We start from the raw sequence: 12,118 nt of genomic DNA on the forward strand, positions 1-12,118 counted from the left end.
AGAAAAGTACAAAATGTTCTTCTGATTTAGATGATTCAGAAAAGGAGCTTAGAAAGTGTCCTCTAAAGAAATTAAATGAATACTCCTGAGAATAGAGGATTCAAAAGAAAAGCCGAAAAGTTAGAATTCTTGAGTTTTTCTTGAGCAGATGCAGTAAGGTAACTATGTTACTTGAGATATAGTTATTGGCGTGAGTTTGCTTGATATTGGACTGCCAAAGAGTTGCAAGTCATAGGTGGCAGGGTGCAACAATTTCTCTTTGTTCATTGTTTAATGTTAAATTGTCAATGATAATGTGTTTGATGTTCCTGCCCACCCAAAGCTATATGATAACACCCCATAATAGGAGATTTTTAAATGCCCTTATTGAGGAATGTAGACTGTATGTGCATGCTGATATTCATTGGGTGAAGCCACTGAGGGATTATCCTTAGATGACTAGCACGACCTAAGTAGGGCATTGACATATGATATTTATTTTGTACAAGGCAGGGGTCCAATTGACAGGGACAAGGCTGCAATGTTTTGGCATAGGCAGTCCCATGTGATCAGTTGAAAATAAAAAGGATACTCAGACTCCGAGCGGGTGTTTATTTAAAAAGAGGATTTGGAGCAACTGAAGCAATGTGGCGCTTCTTAAGAATTTTCAGGAATAATTGTGTTAAATGGCACTTTGTGCAATTTTAATTTTTAGAAATTTCTCCAATATTACTACTAGATTTTTTCTTTCCAATTTCACAAATCTTTGAGTACTTTTACATCAGAACTGCCCTTCTTAACATGCCCCCAAACCTAAGTAGTTATTACAACGTGCTTATCTTGTTTAGTACGTACAAAAAATTCGTTATGGAGATTTGAAATGATTAAGAATATTCATTGCCACAGTCTTCAACCGAGAATCGCTACAAAATGATATCTATGTGAGAGTGGGCTAAGAGTAAAGAGTTTACACGCTTTTGGAAGTGAACTGGGTTTGATTCCCTCGATTAACATGTAATATAAATCCCAAAGACAAAAAGGAGTTTATTCCAATGAAAAACAGAGAATTCCAAGTCAAGATGAGAGTGATGCTCTGCACAGGAAATAAGTACAAAGAATAATTCTAATCAGATGCAAATAAAATTCTACATTGGCCCCATAACATTTGAATCTTTACAGTTGGTAGATCTTCGCATGTGTGCAGTCCTAGAGTTTGGCAGGATGAGAATGGTAATCTGCATAGGAGATAGGGATAAGTAATACTTCTAATTGGATGAAAAGAAAATTCTGCATTGGCCTCATCATAATGTTTGAATCCTTACAGTCAGTTGATCTTTGCATGTGTGCACAGTCCTGAAGATTAACTGAATACTGGCAGCTTTTGAATTGCACCACTGCAATATTAAGTAGATAGATATTTTGTACATTTAGCACATCATAATTAGTTATGACTGAAAAATAGCAGACTTTACAGCCACAATTTTTCGCAGACGGAAGATATTACTCTAATTCCTGAAGTGATGACAAGATGGCCAGTCTCCAAGGAATTTATATTAGAGCTTAGTATTTACAAATCCAATTTATAATAGAAAACATATCATTTGTTCAAAAAAGGTAGCAGATTTCTTTGATGGAAATTTATAGAAGTGATCCCAATTATAATTGGACTTGTAGTAGTTGCACAAAATAACGGATACCGGTTAGTGGTGTGATAATTGTTAGTTTTTGTGCTTGGTTGCTTGCTGCCTAGACCCTGATGCTATTTTGTTGTTCAGTTTTTATCATAATATAATTACGTAAATTTTCAAGTTCTCGCCAGTATATGCAATTTTCTGGACATTTTATATTATTAATCAGAATTAGGGCATCAGGCCAAAAATTGAATAATTTTTCAACTTTGTACTTAATGTTACATAAAGGTGGCAGACATACAGATATAATCTAGAGTCTACAATTCCAACTACCATAATGCAGGTACAAATGTGAGTCAAAATACTGCCTTTTCATGTGATTACTAATAAAGGTTACAGTAACAAGAAATATATTTTTTTCTAAACTTCAGTTCTCTAACATTTATTGATCTAAAAAGATAAATAATGCTAAAACTTGCCAACTCATTTTCTTATGATTCGCTCAGGCATTGGATACACAAATACATCTATAAAGTAGATGTAAAAGTTAGAACAAAGTTAACCTTTGTGTCTTCATGCCCATGGTACAAAGATTATTCAGTAAAGGCATCTACTAAATCTTCCATCAACAGCAAATCTTTGTCCAACAAAACTAACATACTTTACAGCTCTTTCTGCAAACACCTGGTAATTCAGTTGTACCTACCATGTATTCAGGATTATTAACACACTCCCCATAAGCTGCCCACTCACCACAACGGTCATTTTCATCACGACAGTTCTCTGAAGTTTGTGTTGTCTTGTCAAATGACTTTACACGTATCCATTTTGTTGCTGACCATTTTTCTCCCTCTATTACAGGACATCCAGCATGAAGGCTGAGAGAATCGGTCATGGCACCAGGAGTGAGACTAAAGAAAAGAAGTGCATCCCCTTTCTTTGGTTTCACTACAAACCAAGAACCACCAGGAAATCAGAGAGTGAACTTGAAATATTAAAGTTCGCTTATTTTATAAAATGGAAAACAAATGCTGGATAAATTCAGGAATGAGTTCCAAATTACCTGCAACTCCTTTTTTGGCACAGTCAGACAAAGTGTCATCTTTGGTATTAATTCTACGACGAGAGTCAACCTGTCACAGAAACATCCATACCTCAAAACAGTTTCTCACAGTAAATCAAGTTTGTTACATGCCACATGACAGGACTAAAGAACCAACCTCTGCTGAAGGGAACACAGTTTCACCACCTTCCCCTACATCTGATAAATACATTAGGACAGTTGCTGTACGATGTCCACCACGAACAGTATTGACTTTGTCTTGAAAGAAATCAAAATGAGGATCATACTTCTGACCATGCTCGTACCTTAATACTTGCATGTCCTCTCCATTTTCTGTTATATAAAAAAGTTGACAGTTATTTTTTAGGCTGGAGAGAACAAATTGAGGTTACATGATATGTTAACTTCAAATAGATTCCTAACATAACTTGTACAAACTGACCATAAAATGACATTGAGATCACCATGAGAAAAAGAGATTTTGAAAACCCTAAAAGGCACCTCAATTGGATGGGTAACACTAACATAAAGCTTCTCTCTCTCTCTCTCTCTCTCTCTCTCTAGGGCCATGCAATAACCCAAAAAATCGATTGTAGCACTTCAGTCCAGTTGTCCATCCATTTGGTCTGTTTATTCTGTGTTAAATGTCTTACCACATTGTTTGTGATGCCTAGTAAACAGCAGAAGCGGTATGGCCTAATCTCTCTGATCTTTGTCATGGTTAATGGTACTCTTTTGTATCTGTTTGAGGAATCAATTTGTTTTTCAGAGTAACTTCATGAAGTATCTGAGAAGCTATATTCTAACCTTAATATTGAAAGATTGCTGAACAAATAGTGTAACCATCATATGCAGTTATGCTGAACAAATAGTGTAACACAAATTTGTAACAGAAAATATCTCTGCAAATATAAATTTGATTTTCATAGAGAAATTACATGTACATATAAGCATGTTATATGCCAAATTTACAAGAGTTGGAAAATATTCCAAAAACTAATGGTTTTTGAATGTGAGAACCTAGATGAAATAGACTAAACTAGCCAACTTCAGCTAACCTCTTAAAAATGATGATTTTACCATTTGGCATTTTACATAGAATGAATCTAACTAGAAAAGGATAACATAAGAAGTAGAACTATAGTTGACCTAAGTCTGATCCTACGTGACCTACAATCCTCATCAAACCATAACCATTCTTTTCTCTGCACTATTTCAGATGTATATTAAGAATTGAATTTAATCCATTCTCGATCACTCTGTTAGTTTTATATCAGACTGTTAATTTTAGATTAGACAGATAGCAATGACAGAAAATCAACACAAAGAATACCCTGGGAAAACCTCCCTCTTGGAGGTGAAAAACCCAGCAATTAATCTTAGCTTTTATTATGCAATAATCAGTATGAGTCTTTACAAATCTGCTTCAACACTTGGAGCACTAAGATAAGCAGTATGTACACTGAACTAGGGCATACAGTAGTATAATCAACTTATCTGCAACATACTTGATTTGCTGAACAGGGATGTATTGCTAGACAAGGTAAGTATGAGCAGACCAATGAATGAGCACACTGCCACGATAAGTGAAAGACTGAATCCACTTCCTTAGTAGGAGATTCGCTGCTCCAGAATGGTTCGCTGTCCTTGGAGATGAATTCGCAGACCTTTGATTGTTGTCGGGTAATTAAGCATTAAGGTAAATTGTGTTAGCATTGGCAGTTAACCCGTCGGTTGTTGGCACCGGGTAACTGACCAGACTCCTTTATGTTGTATCTGTTTCCAGTCTTTGGACATGCTATTGTAGTCGAACATATTGCTATCATTGTATGTACTGGCTTACTATGAATCAATAGAACACTTGTGAGTTCCGTATATTCAATGTACTTCTGTCATTTATGCAATGTCTTAACTTGACACCCTACGGGGAAAACATTTGGTGCCATTGCCTAAGTAAAAACCTGGGAGCAACGGGGAAAAGGACGTACTACATGGCACATGGATAATGGGACAACCATTACCAGAAGGAACGAGTGACCCTGACAGAGAACCCGAAGAATTGTTCGAGGGGGAAAAGACACTCATGAAGGATTTCTCTTGCATCCTACAGGCGGCAATCGAAACACACTTACGGAGGGAAGCCACCGTTGAAGATGTCCCAGAAGATGTTGTGTGGAGTTCGCTCGGAGTAAGCCCCACTGTGAATCGATTGATGAGTGAACTGCCTAACCTTTTGGCACAAGGATTTTTGGCTCTCCAGAACCGAAGGGAAGACATCTATCGAGAGAACCGACAACAGCAAATTCTACAAGAATTTATGGAGCGTCAAGAAGATGAGCGCAATACATGAACTTCGACGGTCAGAGAGAATAAATAAGAACACCCCCATTGTAATGAGTATGTCAGTGACATACATTATGTATGAGGGATGAAGTAATAAAAGTATTTTTTGTTTTGTGCACATGGTGTGTGCTTGTTGTGTACGGAAGTGATTTATGCCCAATATACTAAATAAAGACAAAAATAAAAAGATACAAAGTGACGAATGGGAAGTGGCATAAAGAGCGTTGAATCTCAGACAACAGATAGAACGAAGGCGTAGGCTAAGGCAGCTTGCCGACGGACGACTGGCCGAGGGGTTGCTCGAAGGGAACCCAGGAGGTGTCACGGAGGTTGCGGAGGCAGAGATGGAGAGAATTACACTCTCTACACTGTTGTAGGGTTGCCCGAAGGGAACCTAGAAGAAGTCACGGAGGGTGTTGAAGGAGAACTCTATAGTTCGCCAGAATACCACCATAGGATAAGAAGTCGCGAAGAGTTGGTGGAACAAACAAGGCGAAATCTAAACCTAATCGATGCTACCAGAGACATACTAAAGAACTTGTCCATTTTGGAGGACAACCAGAGGGAGACAACCAACTGGAGGGAGACGACTGAAGGTGCCGAGGGAACACAAGGGTACCATACGGGAGGCAATTTGTTCGGTTCGGAGTCAGCAACCTTCTCCGGAGGACCCACGAGTGGAGGGTCAGGTGCAGGAGGCGGAGGCGGAGGATCACCGGGTACAAGCACACAAGGCATCAGAGGAGCGAGACCCAGCGGTGGGATGGCAAGTAAACAGAAATTGCCAAAGTTCACAGGGGACGGCAAGGAGGACCCCATATGGCATTGCCGCACATGTGAAACTATTTGGTCCGCCAACGAAGTGACGAACCAGGATGAGTGGGTACAGTAGTTCCCAGCCACGTTACGCGGAGTTGCCATAGATTGGTACTCCGATGTTGACAAGCAAAAAGTGGCCACATGGGCCAATCTACAGAAGGAATTCAAGGAGGAGTTTTGGTTGCTCCGTGATGACAATGAAATCGTAGCCGAGATATACAGTACCAAACAAGGTCCCAAGGAGACAGTACGGGCATACAACCGGAGGCTGAAAGAATTGCTGGGTAAAATGGAAAGCCAACCCGCAGATGGGTTGAAGAAACGATGGTTCGTTGAAGGGTTTAAATCCTCCCTACGAAAGAAGATGAAAATTGTACCCCTGACGTCATATGACGACACCTATAATAGGGCAATGGACCTCGAGAGCGAACACAAAACATCAAAGAAGAAAAGTAATAAATCCTCATCCGACGATGATGAAGACTCTGACGGGGAAAGCAGCAGTGGTGACGAATCGAGTAAAAAGGTGCACGCGCTCCAAAAGGATATGGAACGAATGCTGAAGGAATTCAAAGCCACGAAGGGGAGTACAAGTAAGACTGAAGAAAACGATGTGTGGTGTACGAAGTGTAGGAGTGACGGACACACCAAGGGGTTCTGCCCCAAGAAGGCTTTCTACGACATTTGTCAAATTGCTGGACATTTGACCAAGGAATGTCCCTACAATATGAAAACCAGGAGCCAACAAGTTCTCTTCACGCAAGAGCAGCCGGCCGTCGGAACTTTGCAAACCGCCAACAATAATACATCATCTAGCGGATACCGGAACAACCGGCAAGTGGGGAAGACCAATAATAACAATAATAATAGGAGCCGGATCCAATATGATGCGAAGGGACGGCCAATGATCCAGTGCCGAGCCTGCAATCAATGGGGCCACTTTGCCAGGGAATGCACCTCAGAAGAAAATCCACAAAAACTATGCAAATGGTGTGGGCCTGGAGACCACGATGATGGAACTTGCCCAAAGTCTGGAGTGAACTTGCTCAGCATTGACAGGACAGAGGAACGGGTATTGGCAATCACATGGTCACAGGCAAAGAAGGCCACATACCTGGACCCTTGCACGAAGAAGCAGCGGGCGCTGGAGGCGAAGGCTAAAGTGGCGAAGGAAATGTTGGCACAAGGGAACACTCAGGAAGCAACAAGTACTTCCCGCTTTGAGGCTGAGGAAAATATCCTGAATCAAATGCTGCAGATTGAAGTACCTGTGAAGATGAAGGACCCCCTGGAAACAATGTCGCAATTACGTACGACACTCCTACGTACGGTGCAAGTAACTCCACAGAGTCAGGTGACCCGGAATATGGATGTTCCTGGCGGAACACCAACAGACCCATTGGTCCTGACACTATACAGTGGTCGGCACTCGGTGGAGGTAGAAATGGGAATACTTGGCACCATTTTGACTGACACCATTGTTGACGGCGGGTAAGGAGTGAATGTGCTTCCGGAAGAAACCTAGAAGAAGCTTGGCAAGCCGACACTATGGCCGTCAACCTTCAACTTACTGGGAGTGGATCAACATGGTATCAAACCGCTTGGAACGCTCATGGCGCAACAAGTGACCATTGGGACACAACCATTTGTCCTCGACTTCGTGGTGATTCCGCTCGCGAAGAAAGGATATGATGCCATTCTTGGCAGAGGGTGGTTGGTGGCGGCTAGAGCGAATCACAACTGGAAGCATAACATGCTGTCCATGGAGAAAGTCGGGCGAAAATTTATTATCGACCTAAAAACACAGCTCGTGAGTGAAGAACTCGCGTCAGAATCGGAAACGAACGGCGAGGGTAGAGTTGACGAAGGAAAGTACAGAAGGGAACCGGATGAGGAAGGCGTCCTGGGAATCCAAGGATGTTCGGAAGATGAGACCGATTCCCTTAATGGGCTCTTCCACTGGCAAATGGAAGACTATGAGTTGTTGTATGGGTGCAACATGTTGCAGGTTGATGAGGAGCCGGATGAAAATGAATTTCTGCTAGCGTATGGGGAATACACGGAAGGGGATGCTCCTGTCAATGAGGTACCAGCACATAGGTTTGACATGACGAAACCAATCCGGTACAAAGAGTCCGTAAAACCTACAAACCTCAGCACGGAAGCAGAGTCAAGGAACATCCTAGTTGGCGGCGATTGGAATCCAGTCCTGAAAGCCGCCGCGTTTAAAATATTCATGGAATACAAGGATGTATTTTCCTAGACGTACAAGGACCTCAAAGGGGTGCCGCCAGAACTGTGCGTACACCAATTTCACTCGTACCTGGGGTTGTACCTGTACGGAAGAGGCCGTACAAAATGAATAAAAACTATGTTGCAAGAGTGAATGATGAAACCGAACGTATGCTCGAAGCTGGGATTATTTTTAAAGTGTAAACCAGCGAGTGGGTGTCGCCCATAGTGATATCCCTTAAAAAGGAGGCAAACTAGATCCCAATCTGCGTAGATTTCAGATGCTTTAACGCAGTCACCATAAAGGACCCGTTTCCAATACCATTTACGGATAGCATCTTGGAGGAAGTGGCCGGTCATGAAATTTATTCATTTATGGATGGATTTTCTAGGTATAACCAGATATCCATTGTCGAAGAGGACAAATTAAAAATGACCTTCGTAGTGGAAGATGGCGTGTACGCGTATAACTGAATGCCATTTGGGTTATGCAACACGCCAATGACATTTCAACGGATAATCCTTCACATATTTGACAAGATGTCAATAGGGAACTACAGGGCATTCCTTGACGACTGGTCCATCTACAGTAACCAGGATGCACATTTGGCTGCACTTGGCGAATGCATGGAGAGATGCAGGTGAGCCCACCTAGCACTCAATCCCAAAAAATGCAGATTCATGGTGCCTCAAGGGAAGCTGTTAGGACACATAGTAAGGCTCGACTCAAGACTGACCCAGACAAGATTCGGGTGATAGTGGAAATGCAGGCACCGACAGATGTCACGAGAGTCAAATCCTTCCTAGGACATAGGGTATTACAGGCGGTTTATCAAAAATTTTGCTCAAGTATCCTGCCCTCTAGACAAGCTGACGAGGAGAGGTGAACGGTACGCATGGGGGATAGCTCAGGAAGAAGTCTTCTAAGAATTGAAGTCAAGGTTGGTAGGTGCGCCAATCCTAACATATCTGAATTGGGACAAAGAGTTCCATGTACACATCGACGCATCAAATTTTGCCATAGGGGCCACACTGGCGCAGGTCGGCGATCACGGGCTAGATCACCCGGTATACTTTGCGAGCAGACTCCTATCAAAGGCGGGAAAAAAACTATAGTACAACAGAGAGGGAAGCCCTAGGGATGGTGTACTCCGTCCAAAAGTTTAGACATTAGTTACTGGCCACGCCGTTCACATTCTATGTGGACCACCAAGCGTTAATGTATTTGGTGAATAAGCCAATCATTCAGGGGCGAATCAACCGATGGCTGCTGCTGCTGCAGGAGTTTACATTCAACATTATTGTACAACCTAGGAAAAGCCATGTGATAGCCGACCAGCTATCTAGAATCAAGTCAGGGGAACTGGCGGAAGGAGTAAATGAAGACTTCCCGGACGCCCACTTATTCCGCATTCCCGTTCTTCCTGCCTGGTACACAAGCATCGGGGAATATCTGTCGACATCACAATTCCCTAGAGAGATGCCACCAGGGGAGTGAAGGAAGCTCGTACTAAGGAGTAAGACGTTTCAACTCATTAATGGCCTTTTCAGGACGAAGGTGTAGGGAGGACCCAGCCTATTGCCATAGCACAATTTTTTGCTGAGATAGAGGGGGCAGTTCAGCGGTTGGTAGCCTCCACAATTGAGGAATCCATTGTTTAGCCAACCTTGGAGAGCCTACGTGAGTTTGCTACTACGGGGGTAGGAGAGGCATTCCAAAGGTGCTTTGAGGCACGAGGATGGCCGACCATAGACCTACCTGAGATGAGAGTAGAGTGGCAGTGTTAGGAGGTGGCCGGAGGGAGTTGAGTGCAGACTTTGGTGAGACAGATTGAGCAGGTTGTGCGGGATGGCTATTATTGACTCCGGGAGGCTCAGATCCAGGTAGATAGAGCTGCGGAGCTGGCCGCTCACATTCCGTCGTTGGAGACGGAGTTGGCCCAGCAGCAGGCCCAAGCCGGCTGTGCAGAGGAGGTTCTGGACACGGTGAAGAGAGAATTGAGCTCTGTGAGAGTAGCACTAGCGGTTGAGTCAGAGATGAGGACCTCAACAGAGACCCGCGTTACCAGCCTTGCGACAGAGTTGGAGGGGAAGCAAAAGGAGCTCATGGAGGCTGTATTCAGGGTGAAGCGATCACAGGAGCACCAGTTGGTGGCTGAGTGGGACCTTATTGAACTAATCAAGTGATGCGGTTGTGGGCGCAGTTGGCTTCGACATCAGCAGCCCCTTCTTCTTCAGGGACGCCCTCTTGCCCTCCCTAGTAATTTGTTGTTTTGGGTTTCAGTTTTGCTTGTACATCATTCCCATTTTGGTTGTTTGTCGGCCGGAGACGACATTTCTTTTTGGGGGGATGATGTTGTCGGGTAATTAAGCATTAAGGTAAATTGTGTTAGCATCGGCAATTAACCCGTTGGTTGTCGGCAGTTGGCACCGGGTAACTGACCAAACTCCTTTATATTGTATCTGTTTCCAATCTTTGGACATGCTATTGTAGTCGAACATATTGCTATCATTGTATGTACTAGCTTACTATGAATCAATATAACACTTGTGAGTTCCATACATTCTATGTACTTCTGTCATTTATGCAATGTCTTAACCTAACACCCTACGGGGAAAACATTGATATAATTCGCTGCCCTAGAAGGGTGTATTTGCAGACTGGATGAATAATGTAACTCGCTGAATGCTTGATTGAAAGAACTCACTGAATTGTGTCTTGTGAATGACAAATGCATCTCCTTTATATAGGAGGAAGACACCTATTCACAATAGGTCAGCCAGGCACCTATTCACAATAGGTCGGCTTACAATAATAATATAATTCTTTTAAGTTTGGCACCCAATATAGGGTCAGCCCCATCCACAAATTACATTACAAGTTATATTTATTTGCACATAAAATGTGACTAAGGCCGATAGGCCAATTGGTCACCTACAAGTGCTAGGTTGGCCGTAGAAGGGATCCGACCTAGCTACAAACATCAACACTCCCTTTTAGCTAGGGAGGAGACCTTCTCAAGATCTGAGTCACATAGTGACAACCACCATGGCTACTCCCAGAGGGTGGGTCCATCATGGCTACTTTCATGGATGGAAAACAAATAAAGACAAGTGCCCATCATGGAAATGTGATGTCGTCATCTCAACATGATGTTCACCATAGCTACTCCTAGAGGGTGAACAAGCACAAATGCTAGGTCATGGAATTTCTCCCATGACATCCACCATGGCTACTCCCAAAGGGTGGATCCATCATACCTATTCGCAGAGGGTGGAACAAGGGCTTTCACCTCAAACTTCTCTTGTAGAGAAGAATACATTAACAAGGGCTTGCACCTCAAACTTCTCTCGCAGAGAAGAATGCATTATAATACATCTGAAGAAATCACTGATGCTGAGACTCCCTCTCAGCAAGGGCTTCATTCTCCACAACTCCAAGCTTGTCTCAAAAATGCGCAAACTTCACTTTGGCAAGGGGCTTGGTGAGAATGTCAGTCGTCTGCTCCTCAGTATGTATCTCAACTGAACAACATTCCTCTGTACCATATCTCTGATGTAGTGGTACTGAATCTCAACGTGTTTTGATCTGTCATGGAATACTAGATTAACCGAAAGCTTCACACAGCTTTGGTTATCACAATCAATAATAGTAGGCTCCAACAATTGTCCAAACAATCCTGCAAGGAGCTTTCGAAGCCACACAACTTCACGAGTTGCCACACATGCTACAATGTACTCGACCTTTGCGGTGCTTAGTGCCACTGAAGACTGCTTCCTGCTACACCAGGAAATCATAGCAGATCGCAAACTGAAGCAACAACCAAAGGTGCTCTTTCGATCAGTAACACTCCTTGCCCAATCAGAATCAGAATAGCCTTCTAAATTCAGGTTCACACTAGAAGAGTATTTCAAGCCATATCCAATTGTGCCACGCAAATATCTCAAGATATGCTTCGCTGCAACTAGATGTATCTGCCTTGGTTCACACATAAGCTGACTAAGTGCACTCACTGCATAGCAAATATCCGGTCTAGTATTAACTAGATAC

General features: G+C 42.8%; 1 protein-coding gene across 1 annotated transcript in view; it reads right to left on the reverse strand.

Moving 5' to 3' along the window:
- Nucleotides 1–1,962: 1,962 nt before the first annotated feature.
- Nucleotides 1,963–12,118, reverse strand: part of LOC131047852 (probable prolyl 4-hydroxylase 4) — an 80,657-nt gene continuing 70,501 nt past the window's right edge. Inside the window, exons 5-7 of the mRNA XM_057981639.2 lie at nucleotides 2,831–3,006; nucleotides 2,674–2,743; nucleotides 1,963–2,558 (exon numbers count right to left, since the gene is read on the reverse strand). Coding sequence (XP_057837622.2) covers nucleotides 2,263–2,558; nucleotides 2,674–2,743; nucleotides 2,831–3,006 — 542 coding nt within the window. The 3' untranslated portion in view covers nucleotides 1,963–2,262. The remainder of the gene's footprint in view (nucleotides 2,559–2,673; nucleotides 2,744–2,830; nucleotides 3,007–12,118) is intronic.

The sequence above is a fragment of the Cryptomeria japonica genome, chromosome 3, assembly GCF_030272615.1.
Source record: "Cryptomeria japonica chromosome 3, Sugi_1.0, whole genome shotgun sequence".
Lineage (NCBI taxonomy): Eukaryota > Viridiplantae > Streptophyta > Pinopsida > Cupressales > Cupressaceae > Cryptomeria > Cryptomeria japonica.